Raw genomic sequence first — 17,241 nt, 5'->3', positions numbered from 1 at the left:
CAGGAAGCAGTGGCCGTCCCCTGCGATTTAGACCACCGTCATGCCAGCAGCAGGTATTACAGTCTGTAGGAGCTTTTAGCTCCGGGAGTTCATTGAAAACAATCTGACTTTTTAATGTTGCCCGATGACATGTAAAAAAGGGCTTCAGTACGCACTCAATGGCTAAAAACATGAATTTGTACTAAAAGGCCGAGGTTAACACGACATGTAATCACCAGCTGAATCATGCAGATGATATTAAGTATTCAGTGACGAGTCGAGCTAGTTAGTCCCACCAAAGTGTAATACTGATATTATGTTCACTGGCTTTCATGTTTGGCTGCAGTTTTATTGTCACATCGTAAACCCAAATGTTCAAAAATAACCCACCACATGATGTGAATTAAACCACTTCAAATATTTAAACTTTCTGTGACATTTTCTTTCTTTTTGCGTTAACTAAATAGACTTTTTTTGATTAGGCTGAACTGCTGTGTGGGTTAAGTCAGCACCATTTAATTTGGCTGTGCTTGTTTTTATGCCTTAAACATTTGTGTGCGTTTGACAGAAGAAACAGTAACACTGTGTGCAGTGAGGGATAATGGGAAAGAATCCAGCTGGGTTATGTGAGCACAGTTAGGCTGGGAAGGCTGAATGGAAATACAATCCTATAAACTCCATTGAGCACGATCGAGAAAGAAAATATGTGGAAGTCAGGATTAAAACTTTAATGAAGATGTTTAGCAACTGAAATGTGTGGCAATGACAATTATAATATACATATTCAAAGCAATTCACTTTAAATAATAAAGAATGTGTTAGTGTTTGAATTATTCTTAACCTGACATTTAATTGAAGCTATTTAGACATCACTTTCATGCAGGAGAACATGTTGCAGATGCTGCCCACAGGAGGTCGTTTAAGTGTGTCTCTCTATTGTCTTTATTTTCCTTTTATTTTTTCCCAAGTTATATGACAGTTAATAATGTGATTGAAAGTTCCAAAAATGTGTTATTTACTCTTTTACTTCTTTTTAAGCTTGTATGTTGAATGTTTTTATGCTGGTGTTGTTGGTCACATACAAAAACAATAACTATTGTCATTGATTGAATGAATACAGAAGCTTCAGCACCACATCCACGTCAAATCCCATCTGGAATAATGTGATTCCCTTTTCCAACTGGTTCAATATGTTGGCATGTGAATCATCACGGTCCATCACATGACCCCAGTTCTCTATAAACTTCACCAGCTTCTAGAATTCAAGTCCTCCATTCCCGGGCTCCTCAACGTCAACTCATTCAGCTCCACTTTCCTCTTTCAACACCAAGTCTTCAGCCTCTGGAACCCCGGCCCAAATGTTCATTTTTACTTTCCTCCTCTCTAACCATTTTTTTGTTTATTTTAAACAAGCATAGACATATTGTATGTCTTTTAATATTCCAATATGTACAGTGGCCTTGAACTTGGTCTCATGAATGAATAAATGAATTAAAACATTTAGAAAAATCTGGTTTTGATTCTATAGCTCCCCGTTGTAGAAATAGTTTACATGAAATCATAATTAGAGTGATTTCCCATATAGTGAAGTAAACAAAATAAAAATGAGGAAAAAAACATGTTATCCAGTTCAAATGTATCCATGTACATTGGTCACACTTTAATTTGCCACTCGTGCAACAACACATCATCATTGGGGTGAAACTGACCTGTCTTTCTTTTTTTAATTTGCCATGTCAGCACATGACTTTGGCATGTGAAGACCACTGGAGGGTCCTGAATGCCACACTGTGACGGGCTGACTGCTGCTGGGTGGGGGGGGGGGGGGGCTTTTGAAAACTGTCAATTAATTGCGGCCCTAATCTAATGAGGGAGTCGTTCCGCATCCTGTGTTCCACAAACTACCTGGCACCTCTGGGACTCTCTGCTGTGTCTTTCTAAACTAGATTACAGTGGGAAGTTGGAAACAATCACAGTTACTGCGGCGGCCTATCTAGGACAGTGGCTCAACGCCTTCGCCAATTAGCTTAGACCAGCACAGACATCATCCTTTTCTTGGGTATCTTATTCTGATTCCATTTATGCAAATCTGCACTCAGTGGAATAGAGTCTCTCGCTCTATGAAGTACGCCTCACTGAAACTCATTTAAAGGGCCCCCAAGGTGTGAGGGTTTTAGAAGAGACCCCTCTCCTGCTATTCTTTAAATGATGATTATGGGCAGTCTCGGGTTTTAGATATAACAACTGCTATCTGTTAATATCCAACATATTTGGTTGCACTTGTGTGCTCTTAATCTAAGTGGTCTGCTAAACTTGCAAGTAATGCATCATCAAAAATTAATTCGGGAAACTAAAATGAAGAAAAGGTGGTGGAAAGGAAATTCCCCATACGCTAACACTCGTGCTCGCAATTTATATTACGCTCCGCAGTAAATTCTGGGACGGGGTAGAAATTTAAACACGGACATTATTCAAAGGTAAGCACACCATCACACTTGAACAAGAAGAACAGGGTAGGAGTCTTTAGAAAGTGCTGTGGAACACCCACAACACGCCACGGACACAGCGAGCAAGGCAGAGAATATGAAATCAGCTCATCAGAGAAGGAGCCCAAATCTGTGGGCACCGGTGCAACGTCCTGAGCAGCGACTGTAATTCAGAGCGGCACCGATATGAAAGAGAATGAAATAGGCCTGGCAGCCAGGGATCAGTGACTCACCTATTTCTTTTTCTTTTTGACTCATCAAAGCAACTCCTTAAGTTATACGGTTGTATTAGTTAAACGAGGAAGAGGTTCATTTTCATTATGAAAAAGAACATATTCAGATGGCAACGATGATAGGAAAGCAAGCTGAGGGGGCAATTAATCCAGGTAGCATTTCATCTATATTGTGTTTGGATAATGGAGGCCGAAGGTTGGACGGTGTCGGACGAGGAAGCGCGGGAGTAACGGGCGTGGGGAAATTACGCAATTTGGTAAAGTGGATCTGGGCAGGCAATTACGAGCAGCTCCGGCTTGTTTCTGGCCGTTCTGACTCCCACCACCAAATGAACAAAGACTGCTGGCGGTGGGGAAACAAAAGGACGGCCATACTGGAAACGACATCAGAGGGAGAAAACAGGTATGACTCATTGTTTCATTCTCTGCAGTGTGTGTGTGTGCGTGTGTGTGTGTGTGAGAGAGAGAGAGACCGAGAGAGACAGAGAGAGACAGAGAGAGATTTCCAAACAAAAACAAAAACAACTAAAAAAGAAAACATCTCCTGGAATCGACAGACAGGTTGATTGCCGCAGGTTACCGCGCGCTCTCCGGTGGTTAATGCTGGCTGCAGTATATTGGCGCAGCTCGGTGGAGCTTTATTCTTTCCGTGCCGAGGAAAAACGTGTGAGGTCGCAGACTGCTGGTAGGACACAGGTCTCTGAAGAGCCCTCGGAGAACAGGCCATTAAAGTGTGGCCGGACCGCAGACTGACAGCATCAGTGCACATCGCACCGCGTCCACCAAATGTTTCAAGTAGAGGGAGAGTGTAAAAAAAAAAAAAAAAAGGTGTGATGCATGTCAGAGTAAAGCTACTTTACTATTGAAGCCATATTTTTTCCATCTGAAATGAAGAATTAAAATCCATAAAATATAAAATATGACAAGACAAGCAGTTTCAGGCGATTTAAATTTAAAATTTTACCTCACTGACAGATTTTTAAAACTTAATTTTCTAAGACTGATTAATAGGCTTAATTACTAGCACGGTCCTGCTTCTCTTTTTTTTGGTATTCAAGCTGTCTCGATCGCTTCTTCATTTGAATTTGCTCTTCCTGTATCTCGCCAGTCACCTTTAGTTGATTTCTTTCTCTTGTGTTTTTGCTCTGTGTGGCTACAATGAGGCCCCGCGGCGGGGGACAGATGACGTCCATCCTTCACTGTCTGCCTCCCGTCCTCTCTCCATTCAGCCGTTCAGCGCCCGCTGAAGGCCGGGAGTCAGACGGGGACACAGGAGGCTGCACACGGAGCAACCACACACCTAAGGGTCAATGGTAGTTCAACTCTGAAAGGCCAGAGATAAACTCGGAGAAACACAGGCAGACATGCACGGCCAAAGACAGCTTTGCTCAAAGACGAACACACACAAAACAAATATACACAAAAAAGATGTCAAACACGGCGTTTTCACATCTGTGAGGCCAGCACACAGGTCGGGTCCAGAGAGGGGATTTTATTGCACTACTGAAGGTGGATTATAGCAAAAAAAAAAAAAAAAGAGAGAGAGATAAGAATCCATCTGAGGAAACTGCATTCGTCAACACGTGTGGAGCTTTTTCTTCTTGTGTGGCATTTTTTTTTTTTTTTTTTTTTAAATGCTTCACTGTTCTTCCTGACTTCCCTGTCTTTGATCTTCTCAGACAATATCTCGGGGCGACGCCCAGGAAGCTCATATCAGAGGGCAGATTTCCCTGGAGACAGGAAGAAAATGAGAGTTCCCGCTCTCCGGGAGGTCAGACTCGAGGCCCAGGGGCTGCGTCTACCTGGGTAGTTGTGAATGTGTGTGTGTAGGTGGAGCCCTTTGTTCGCATGTGTGGCAGCGTGCGCACATGCAGAATTCCACTCTTAAGTGCACATGCACAAGTTCGAGTGGTCTCAGTTCTTTGCGATAAGAGGCAGGGTACCAGTCAATTTATTACAGTCCCTCCATTTGTTATGCCTCTTAACACACCCAGTGTGAGACCTGGTCAGATATATTGAATATCCATATCTGCATCTTTCCACTTACACCAGCTGGCCTCTCAAGGAGCATAACGGATGAGCACCTGAAAAGGAAATCTATGCGCACTTCAAACAATCTTAATCTCCGCTGACGCAACGTCAATACGTTTCAATACTGATTCATCACAAGCATGCAGGAAAATGGAGGTACACTTGACAACAAGTGATATTATCTTTATTTTTTTTTTTTGCCATTTATATTAAGGTCAGAGCATCATTGGAATTCACTTGGCATGAGCATGTAGAGTTTGTAAATACTTGAAAAATCTTTAATCTTGTGCCTGAGATTGAGCTGATATCAGTGTTAGTGAGAGCAAAAATATGGGATTGGGAGCATGTGTGAGTGATGATAGGGAGGGGGGGTGGGGGGGAAGGGGGATAATAAGCCAACCCACAAGTGTTAAGCAGTGAACACTTTGTTCGTTTTCCCCCTTTTCAAAAAGCTCTGAAGATATCTGAATAATGTTATGAAGCGACGCAATTGTATTGACTATGAATATAATTACATTTTATGGTTCAGAACTAATAGCGCACTATCAAATGAAACTTATTTGACTATAAAGTCCCAAATGCAAAAATGTATTACTACCAAAAAGGCACCATCCAATATACTGAGTTCCCTGCAGAAATTGGATTTTATAATCATATCTCTCTTTTGGGGGGGGGGGGGGGGCATTCTTTTAGCTCAGCAAATATTGTTTGAATGACCTGAAATGCTGAAAGAAGTTTACAATTTGTTTATTGTTCATTTTAATTTAAACGACACAGAAAAGTAATGTAATTACAGGACATTCCTGACAAGACTTTTACATTGATGCCCACGTCTGGGCAATGATTAATTTAAATTGTCACTGAATCTCATTTTTTTTTTTTCATCCTTTCCTTTAAATGAGGTAAGATCTAATTATGGCCGAACGCATAACTTATTAAAACATCTTCTTCTGGCATGGCAGCCTGCCAATCTCATCCTCACTCATAACAGCGGATTCCCGCGACTGCACTGAGCTCTCATTAAACTTGCAAACATATTCTTTTGCACCTTGCTGCTCCTTCTCAAAAAGCAGCCTCACAAATGAGGATCTCCTAAATAATTCTCTGATCAATTATTACTTATGCAGGAAGCGAATGCGTAATTCTGTTTGATGGGTCGAAATTCCAGCGGCTCATCTCCAAGCGTTTGGGGAGAAATTTTCTCGGGCGCTAAAATTGGAAGTGAAATCACAATGTGTTCCTGAAAAGAGGATATCGGCAGGATATTTAGTCCTGCTTTATTTTGGATGCTTTAAACGCAGATACAGGTCCCCTGGTAGAGCTTCCTGCAGTAGGGGGTAAGAGAATGAAACGACTCCAAAAAGGAAAAAAAGAAAGAAGAAAAAAGATAGCGAGAGATTCATTATGACTTTGATGGTGTGCAAAGTCCTGTAATAATACCCTAGAGGCCCGCGCGGTGTTCCACTTACTCCTCTAAACACGTGCAAAACATGTCCATCCTTAGAAATCCTTTAGTCCAACATTCATTCTTAATCATTCTGCTCAGATTTAAAAAAAAAAAAAAAGGTAAAACTCTGCCAAGTCACAGTCTTGATGAAAGAAATTTCTTTAATCTAATGATCCTCATTTGTGAGATTAAAGAGATGTCTTTAATCAAGTGACATTATGCTGGGTGCGGTGGTGAGGGGGGGGCGGGGGGGTCGCCTTGAAGATGCTTTCATTTGAAGAGTTTCACTAAGAACTGATGTTCGCCGTTTTGGAGTGATAGCTCTTTAGAGCGAAGCCCTACATTTAAATCCTCCTTACCTCCTTTTGTATGTTTCAATCCTGGGGTTTGCACAGTGTGTAAAGATGAGCCCCCCTCTTCATAGAGCTTGAACCACATTGTGCCCCACAACTGCATTTCCTGTCATGTGTCGTAAACTTTTGGTTGGATGTCAGGCCTACTTTGTTTTGTGCTTCATTAAATATTACTGTTAACTGCTACTAGGCAATAAAAAAAAAAAAATATATATTCTTGAGGTAGTTTGATGATTTTATCAATCTCAAATACCAGTTAGATCTTGATATATAGTATATAACTGTTTGACTTGTGGTTTGCAGTAAAGCATAATGTATCATTTTAGTGGTGTGTAGTCAGGGGCAGCGTGGCTAGCACTGCTGGCCCTGTCAAAACATTTTTTTTTCTTTACTTTTAAAAAGTGATTCTGAAATCTGTGTCTGGAATCAATTAAGGACTTTAGCAACTTTATCCAGAAGACGACTGGTTATATTTTGCGGAGGTCAAATCTCCTATGTCCTCTAAATGCATCACAGCTCTTTTCCTCTGCTGGGGCAAGCAGAGGAAAGCATTGCTAACCTCTTGACGCTGCTATTGGGTTAAAATGTTGAGCGAGTATCATCAGCCAACTAAATTTTGATGTGTTATTGACAGCACGCCCCAGAGTATCAGAGTTTCTAGCGCGAGCCTTGGTGTCGTCATTGAAATGCAGCTTGACTGATTGGTCCATGGGCAGGGTACGCGATGACGCACTGTTATTATCTGCTATTGGGGAGTGATGGCGGCTAATTTAACAGCAAGATCGGATGATACGATAGCTGACCTGCTTTGGGGGCCATTTTCAAGACGCCCGATTGCAGAAGAAATGGAAATTGTGAGTAGAGGAATAGGCTTTGTATATATATATATATATATATATATATATATATATATATATATATATATATATATTTCCAATGATTGTCAGCCCCAGCGCACTTCACAATTTGTCACATTCACACATAAGCACACAATGAAGGCAAGAAACACAATCATTCCACTGGGAGCTGTTTGGGGTTCATTGACTTGCTCAAAGACACATTGACTTATGGGAAAATGGAGGGTCGAATCTGCAAATGAGAGATGAACCGCTCTAACAACTCAGTCATAGCTCAGCCGGCAGTTGCATAAATGATTGCTTGTCTAATAGCTTTCAATTCCACTTAACTTTTTTCCTTAATTATTATTGAAAAGTGAAAACCACGCTGGGGTAAAGTCACATCCCTAATATCTGGATTTTGGAGATTCCCAGAGAAAGCCATCCCCACACTTTAAAAAAATCACTGCTTTATGTAAAAAAAAAAAAAAAAAAAAACAGTGCTGAGAATCCTCCAACATATGAAGGCTGCATTAATCTGCTGCGCTGCCTTACCTGGTCTCCAGAGGGATGTTGCTGTTAAGCACCCAGCTGTTGTGAAGCTGTGCCGGGTCTGCCCCTGAGCTGGCGTCTGCCACCTGCCCCCCCTGGCTGGCCTGACACCGTGGTGGCATGGTCTTCCTCTGCAGGCTGACTTGGGTGTAGGGGGCCGGGCGGGCACACGTGCACGCGTGGGGCGGCGGCGGTGGCGGGGGCAGCGGGCGAAACGTGAACTGGCCGCCTGGACTGCTGGGCAGCTCTGTGCAGAGATGTGGAGTAAAGCATGGGGAGGGGGAGGAGGAGGAGGAGGAGGGAAGGAGGGACAGGGGAGAAATAAACATAGGTTTATTAGGAGCGCCGTGCCATAAATTACAAATAAAAGTGGTGTGTTAGTTGACAGTTTATTGTTATTACACTGATTGAGGGACATAAATCAGCTTGAAAACTGTCCCTGTCCGACACCTTCCCTTCCTACCTGCTTTGATACACTTCCAGTCTTCCTATAAATAGGCTCTTGGCTGGCTGCAACATAGAGCAGTCTTTAAAGAGCTAACAGCTCTGGCTTAATCTGCACCCGCCAGCCCAAACTACCCATGTGATGTTTATTATGAGCTCTGCAGCTCGACGGAATGAGCGAGCCAGCTGTAGCTCTCTCACACTGGTAACCTCGAGGTCTAGCTCAAGCTCTCTCAATCCATCATTTATCATTCCCTTTCACTATAACTCAACCTCTCCTCATCTCGTCCTCCCTGCTGCTTTCTCTCGCTTTTCAGTCCGTCTTCTACAGCCGCGCATCGACTAATTACACTTTTGTCAAATCCGATGTGCATGCATATGTTTGCTTAATGTGAGGGTATGGCTGCAGATGAAGTTGGTTTGCATGTATTTCCATGTGTGCATGTCGGGCTATATTCATGATCAACTGGGGCATTAGTTATCACAGTTTATGGGGACAGCTTGTGCCATATGGTTGCCACATGGTTTCACGAACAAGGCAAATCCCTCATCCCAAAAGGCCAACTCTGTCCAGCTGTATTGACAATGAATGTAACATTAGCCTGGAACCAGAGGGTAAAGAGTCTGTCTACCTGAATCCGGTAGACAGAAACTCTTACCCGCTCAATTGTATTTGCTGCCAAGATGTCAGCAATAATTTAGTATCTGGAAATGTTGCCCACCTGGGAGATTACCACAGTTGTCGCTATTCAAGTGTAAGTATTACATAGATGACAGTGGAGAGTTGATTTTATGACTCTCGCCAGATGAAAACTTGGAAAAGTGAACAATTAAATGAGGTTGTTTCAGTGTCTATTGCCAGAATAAACACAGCCATGTTACTGGTACACGGAGCTTAACCACTGTTATGTTTTTAACTGTAGCAACATCTCTCCCAAATATCGCAGTCAAACAGTAATAGGATGCTTTATTGTCAACATTTCCATAATATGAAATCTGTGCACATGCCCCGACGTCGCACTGTAGCTCTGATCTTCTCAAGAATGACACTCGCCTTTTTGCACAAACACATCAGCCAACAGGCTATGTCACATCCAACAATGTTCATTGACATATCACAGAGCACATCAGGTTTTATGACCCTCAGCTGTTAAAATTTCACATTTCTAAGATATAGATTGTGGTAGATAAGTAAGATGGCAGAAGTAGTTCTGTCAATGGTCTATAAACATTTCCTCATAATATTTCCAGAATGCCATCTGTCCAGCGGGGAATGGTAATGAAAGGTTGTTGTAGGAACAATTGTGATGGCCTTCCTTTTTTTCTACTGCGCGCAACCACACACGTGGGCGCACGCACACGCACACACACACACACACACACACACACACACACACACACACACACACACACACACACACTTTCATATACGTCGTACGTATGACTGTATGCACACGTATAATCATCTGATCCTTTCCTAACCTTAGTTTTTCTTCACTTAAAATATTAATGAATGAGGGAATGTGTTCCCATGGTGACAGAAGTCTTCATGGGTCAGTCAATCAGTTTCATGTCCTAACAATGTTTTTGAAATGTTCCACATTGAAAAACTTTGATTTCAAGCGAACTCCATGCACCGTTGTCATGGGAGCAAATATAATAATATCAATGCCTTCCTGATACTTACATCCAATTCTAAACTTGTCATAATTATTATAACTATTTACTTAACCTTAACATGAACCCTAAGCTGACCAAAGAATGACCCTAAAAATGTCCTGACCTGAAAATCTAATGACTTTCCTTCACAGTACCTCAATACTTGTCCCCCTGGTAACATAAGCCCTCATGGGTCGGTGTGCAATCAAGTTAACATCCCCCACACGTCAAGGAAAACCAGAAAACACACACACACACACACGCACGCACGCACGCACGCACGCACGCACGCACGCACGCACACACACACACACACTGCATGACTGTTGTCAAAATACTCTTTAAACAAATGGCAAGTTTTTCATCCTTCTGAGGCAATTTGCTGATTATTGATCTCTCAACATTGCTCAATTGTCTTTGTCATATTTCCAAAGCATGCAATAAAAAGTGTTCCTCACCACCCTCAGCATACAGATACAATGACATTTGCTCGTCATTACTCATGACGTTCCATTACCATATAACATATTCATTTTGTGGTGCCAGTCAGACCTGCAGCATTACACACCCACATGTGAAATGTGGCATTTCTTTTTTCTCTCACTGCAATGCTTAATGTGCTTGGGTGGGAAAACATCAACTGGAACTGCTGCACGAGCTTGCAGCTTGTGGATGTTTTTTCACCAGTAGATGTGTAATTTTATTTCACTTCCATTGCAGCACTGCACACTTTTGTTTTTGTATGAGCCTGATTTGAAATACTTTGGAGAATCTACACCAAATAATGCTGCATTGTTCCATATAAGAACATGCTTATTGTCGCCACACTAAATCACCTGCTGATTTCTACAGTGAATGCAGACCCGCGCAAGTGACAGAAAATGTATTTGTGTCATCACCTGGAGGTGCTGTTTAGTGTAAACTAATGGATGTGGAAAATTAATGCTATTTTGGTCTAAACCACCTCTGAGTATTAAAAAAAAAATAAAAAAATGACTTGCTTTGGGAAAACTGACAGAATATTTTTAGAGCAGTATTACATAGTGTGCCATTGTGATGCACCAGGAGCTTTAAAGTGGTGCTTCCGTTTTTAGCAGTGTGTCTGATTCATCAGTAACTGGGAGTCCTTTGAGCACAGCCAGAAATCCCCTTACTTTCACAGATTTTTCCAAGATACTGTAAGTAAATGTTTTTCAGCAGTTCTTGTCCTTTTTGAGTTTTATTTTAAAAACTAAACAGAAAAGCAAAAGTAGAGAAAAAGCCATAGTGCAGTCCCAGGGCTTGACTGCAGTTGGCTATTTGCACTCCAGTCATGCTTGAGGCACTGACTTTGCTTTGGATGTTAAAATTCAGACTTCATTCAGACTGTCATAACTTGAGGACAATACAATACATTCAGAAATTGTAATGCCAAAGCAAACATCCAGTCAAAGTTCTCTTGTGCAGCTTCCACTGATATTTTCCTCAATGATTAATACATAGACGTACTCAAAAATTTGACTAAATTGAAGGTAACCTTAATGCCATATATGCAGGATGGTAAAGGCAAATGGACAATGCAAATAAGAATATAATGTTATATTACTGTATGTATGGTGAGGTCTGTTAGTGAGGACAAGATAAGATGTGTTTGTAATAAGTCGAAACACCATTTGCTGTGGCACTGTGGTTCAAATGCCAACGTGAAAGGCTTATGTGCTGGACAGCTGCTATAAATCTTCTTAGATACACTACTGTGTATTTTAACTTTCCAAAAATGCATCTATCTTCTATAACTGCTGATTTGAGGAGATGGCAGCAATCCCAACCAACAACGTGCAAAAGGTACTCTCTGTACAGGTTACTCACAATCATCTTCACATATTCACACATTCAGCCAGTTTAGAGCAACCAATTAACCGAACAAGCTTATCTATGAACTGGGAGAGGAACATGAGGAGGAGGAGGAAGAGGAGGAATTTGAGGCAACTGTGTCTTCTTCCAATATGAAAGCTAGTGGGTTAATCCCCCATCTTGCCCTGTCCATGTGTGGAAGTGTCCTTGGGCAAGCAACTGAACCCCAAACGATTCCTGATTAAGGTCAGGCTACTTGCATGGCAGCCATCGCCAGCAGTGTGTGAACGGGTGAATATGACTAACACTCTAAAGTGGTTTGAGACTGCTGAAGTGGTGAAAATGCAGGGATGTTCGTTAAAAAAAAACAAAACAAAAAAAACCACATCAACACAGAAAAGGAGAGAGAACTATTTTGCTGAGAGGCAACAGTGTTAACTACTTTTCATTATGCCAAATGCTTCCCAACATATTGACTTGAGAATGTAATATATTAAAAGCATTTTTAGTATAACCTACTGCTACATCCACAGTATTATATATTCCTTTAACCTCAATATCTCTGATGATTCTTTCCTTGACAGAGGAGTACCATCCCACTGGACACTGACAGCCACAGGAAGTGATACAGATACTTTCAGAGAACAGCTCAACAAAATAACCCTCCAACTCGGTTAAGGGTCCACATTTTGGACCTCAGAAAAATAAATAATCTTGCTCTCCTCTCTATGCTCCAATTTCTAAATCACAGGTGATTAAGAGTCACATCGAGTTCAATGCTTTCTGGACTGTGTGGTTTGAGGTGACTCCATCAGCATGGAAACCCAACCCGATGATGGTTGTTTCCTTAGTTACCAGCTGCTTCTCTCTTAGTGCTTTCTACAATTACTTTACCTGACCTTAAACAAAGACAATGCTTTTTTGAGTTGAGCTTTCAGTTTTATAGTCCCAAACAACCAACAAAAACAGCAGAGGCAGCAATGAATAACATTTCTTTCTGGGATAAAAGCAGCGGGAGAAACGTTCTTTGGTCAATGTGGAGTTCATTTTATCTACTTCCTATCCCATTGGGTCTAAAATACAACATGTTATTCATGCAGTATGTAAAAGCCTCCGTGCTTTGTTTGTTTGTTTTGTTTTTTTACATCACTGTTTGTCAAATCACATCAGGTACTCATTTGTATGTGCTTTGCAAATCAAATTGTGTTTTGAGGAGTGGTTTTCCTGTGAATACAACACTTCAACAATGCATACAAATTCAAAATAAAGGCTTTTCAGAGATTTGTAATGTAATACTAGAAAAACTCTCTGTGTATTTTGTAGCAGTTTACTGTAGCAAACGCATGTGAACCAAAACAAAACAGGGACTGAACTAAGGATGAACCCACTACAGTTGGGAGAAACCGATTTGCACCATGAAAAATAAATAAATAAGAAGAAGCAACGAAAGTCATTTTTTCTTGTGTTCGGTTGGATTTTCTGAATTTCTACGAATTTGCATATGAGAGCCCATTTGTGCAGTAAAGGCACAGGGTGTAATTTCTTAGAGAAGACATCAAGCTCATAGACAATAAATTAGAGGTGAGGAGATTACTTCCTTCAGGGTTTGAACTTTTGAGATACTATTAGTAGAGAACAAAACATAACACAACTGTTGATTTCAGACATCCAGAAAAGTTGCTGATTAAACCTAAAAGACTGAATGCTCCAAACTGTGGGGCTTCAATTTGAGACTTGAAAAACATTGCGATTGTTTTCTCACAAGCTAAGGGAGTATAAGAAATAGTGTTGCAAACTGTACTCAAACAAAAATAAGAAATCCAAATGATTTCTGTCTCCAAAGTCTCAAATGATTTCCAGTTTATTATTGATTTTAGAAAACCTGAGTTGTAACAGCTCAGGGTATTGTTGCCACAACTTCTTCTGCTGCATTCATGATTGCTGGTGCAGGGGAAAAGAGGAAAAAGTATAATGTGGACAGGAAAGGTGGAAAGAGGACGAAGGCTGGAGGGCCAGGGGAGAGTGTAATCTTAGTGAGTAGGGTGACACAGGGACCTGAGCTGCCAGATGGTGCTTTAGAAGGCTTAGCGAAGGCAGCTTTGGATCCCAAAGATCTACAAACCGACTCAATTCCTCTTTTCTCACACAAATGGCAGCAAAACATTTCCTCTTCTCTCGTCCGTCCACACAGGCCCACATCAAAAACACAGGCTCTGATGTAGTCTTTAATAGTAAATGTAACCTAAATAGGCCTGGCAATGTAGGGCAAGGGCCGTGTAAGACTTGGCCGCCAAGCTAGGAGTTCAAAAACATCAAATTGAGTCTATAGGGAGCGGATGGAAGCTGAGGGAGGGGTTGTTACAGCTCCAGATGACAGTTGTGACAGTGTTCAACATCCACTGCCCCGGGGACTTAGCCCTCTAAAAAAGACACTTGTGGAAAGTCGCTTATGAGATATTTTCCTGGAATCATCAGCTTTCAGTTACATAATCCAGATATGAGAAAAAGCATTTTAATGCCAGTGGAGAATTTACTGGGAAGCGTAACAGGTAACAGGTATTTGGGCCAGGCATTAAAAATGCATCATCGTAGGTGAGATGGACCTTAAAAAGAAAAAAAAAAGGCATGGAAATTAAGTATTTATGATAATTTGGGCATTTAAAGCCAAGTCCTATTAATGAAATAAGAAGAGACAGTGGGGGAAAAAAAATAGTTCCAGCATGCACACACAAAGTAATGGCTGCAGTGTGTAATGACTTAGCTGTCATGACAGAGCAATTCTCTCTGGAAGGGATATTAACAAGAGGGTATAAAACCGAATGAAAAATGAATAATGTGTGCAAAATAATCTTGTTCGTGAAGGCTTGTCATGCTCATTAAAATGTTCTACTTCCTGTCTTGATGGGTCTGACAGATGTTCAGTGCTACCTGTACATGGGCAGAGAGCATTTCAAAGCAACGACCGTGAGAAATATTACCCCATCTAGAAGTGTTGCAGAAACCTGTGGCACATGCATTGTGACCTTTTAATTATTATCATACTTTAAGAAAAACAACAACTTCAAGAACAAAAGAAAAGATAAAAATGTGTGATAAAAGCGGCGTTCTCTTGCCATACGCAGACACCAACTGTCCAGGCTCTGTGTTGTTTTTCCAACTAGATCATCATGTTTCTCTGGTCACTCATTTGGGTGCTGTAGTAGCTGTTCTGTTTTATAGCAGTGTTTTTCAGTATTAATGAGAGGTCTGGTTTATTTCAGCTAGCTGTATTTGCCTGTAAAGGGCACATTATGGCTTCACAGAGTGGCAAGCTTTTTGCAGCTTTCCAAAAAGATTATTTTAACATTTTATCTTAGCATTTGTTTTTTGAATCCAACCTGTAACAGCACAAATGCTTAGTTAGCATTCTCTGTCATGGTCCACTAGCTCCATGTTTGGGGCATTGTCAGTTGAATACCAAGGTGGATCAAACCCTGCACCATACAGAGGTATACAATGTGGCTTGGTAGTTGATTTGGATCTGTCAGCATCAGATTTAACAGACGTTAAGCTGAATCAAATGGAAAATAAGCTGAGCACTTACTCACTAAATTCTGACTGACGGACAAAAACTTTGTTATAAAGTGAGGCTTGCTGATGTCCAAAACACTCCGCACGCCTGCTGAGAACAGTAATCCAGCAGTGTAGCTGTAATGAAGAATCTCCAGCTTTGATAAATACTTTTTAACCTAGAGATGGTATTTCAATTCATCCATCTCCCATACTGCTTTATATAGTGGCTGCTGGAGCAGATCCCAGCTCACTATGGGAAAAAGGCAGCATAGAGACTGGACAGGTTGCCAATCCATTACAAAGCAACCACAGAGAAAAACAATCACACACAGACAATCGTTGGAGATGGCGGTGGCTTTTTTACCCAAAATAAACACGAAGAGAAGAACAAGTCCAAAACTCAGCTCTTTATTGGGTATGTAAGCAGGTGTTCAGTAAACTTAAAAAGAATTGGGGAATTACATTGGGAATATTTTACATTTATTGTCAATAATTTAAGGAAATATGGGACACACAGTGGATAGCGGTTAGCACTCTCGTAGCATAGTAATAGTCACTCAGTGTGACTCCGGCTTGAGGGCCTCTCTATGTATGTATTTATTTTGAATTTCTCAGAGCGCTCAGGTGTAGAAATAGAAGAATTTGTGCAACTTTTTTGAAAATGCTCCAACTCTGTCTCCTTTGCAGAGATACTGCCACTGAGCATACGCGAGTAGATAGACAATAGCAACAATGGCGACGTCCAGAGTGTCATGACTCACAGTTAATATTCTCATGCGACTTGGTAGCTTTACAGTTGAGAGTCACTCATAATAACAATTCAACTTGGTCGTCTCTCGATGTCTATGTACTCATTGTCAATGTTCATAGGGTATTGTTGTCTACGCTGGTGTGTAGTTTCATTACTAAAACAAGCAAAAGGACCAACTCATGACTTGGCATCCTAACTATTATTTTCCGTGTTTCTGTCATTTCCGGGGAAACGGACATCATTTTCAAAACATCACCGTGTAAACGCTAAACTTTTGTGAAATGAAAAGGCATGCCGTTGTGTTGACAGGGCCTCAAGTGCGTGCTGGTGACGTGCCCAGGGTGAACAATGCCTTCATCCATAGTCACCTGAGATTGGCTCCAGTAGCTTGACAAGTGGATAATGCAATGTAGAAGATGCAATACCATGAAGTGAAAACCATGTACATACTAAGGTTATTACACTCAAATGAAAACGTTTCAACCAAATGTGCACGTTAACGTTGATAATTATGACCTACAGCTCAAAAAGAAAAACATATCAAGCTATATTCAGCCAAACCCTTCTAATTTTCTTACTGTAAAATTGTGCAAAAAAAAACAAAACACTTTCTTAATAATGGGACAGCACTACATTTGATGTGAAGCAGCCCATAAAACCATCAGCCACAATAGTCTTAAAGCCCAATATTTCAGCAGGTTTTTCTCCCCTTCATCATTCCCTGTGTTTGCTCACGGCCCTCCTTTCTCTGTTTCCCATCTCTTTATTATTGTCCCCAGCACTCTATAGCGCAGAGTTAATTTCTCTTATTACAGTGAAGCCGTATAAAATCCATAGAGCCTGACCTCAACAATATCTAACCTGCCTGTCTGACAGAGGAATGTGACCGTTTTAGCGAACATTTAGCAAATCCTGTTGGACCCAGCCCAGCTAAAAACCACATCATCCACCCCACTCTAAAAATAAAAGATTAATAATTTCCCCCAGGATAGCTTTTCATCTATCTCGCCTCTTAATTGACTTGCATTAAATTGCTACAAAGTTTATTCCACTGCTGTGCTCCGATGAAATAAATAATTAACCCC

At 41.1% G+C, this 17,241-nt stretch overlaps 1 protein-coding gene across 1 annotated transcript in view; it reads right to left on the bottom strand.

Annotated features, from left to right (window-relative positions):
- tenm1 (teneurin transmembrane protein 1) overlaps positions 1 to 17,241 on the bottom strand; it is a gene marked incomplete at both ends in the record, with an annotated part of 191,939 nt that overhangs the window by 131,442 nt on the left and 43,256 nt on the right. The window contains one exon of the mRNA XM_080501719.1: positions 7,921 to 8,164. Coding sequence (XP_080357845.1) covers positions 7,921 to 8,164 — 244 coding nt within the window. The remainder of the gene's footprint in view (positions 1 to 7,920; positions 8,165 to 17,241) is intronic.

Source organism: Blennius ocellaris (genome assembly GCF_963422515.1).
Source record: "Blennius ocellaris genome assembly, chromosome: 9".
Classification (NCBI taxonomy): Eukaryota; Metazoa; Chordata; class Actinopteri; order Blenniiformes; family Blenniidae; genus Blennius; species Blennius ocellaris.
The sequence above is the reverse complement of the archived record's forward strand: the minus strand, read 5'-3'. Positions and strand labels throughout refer to the sequence as shown.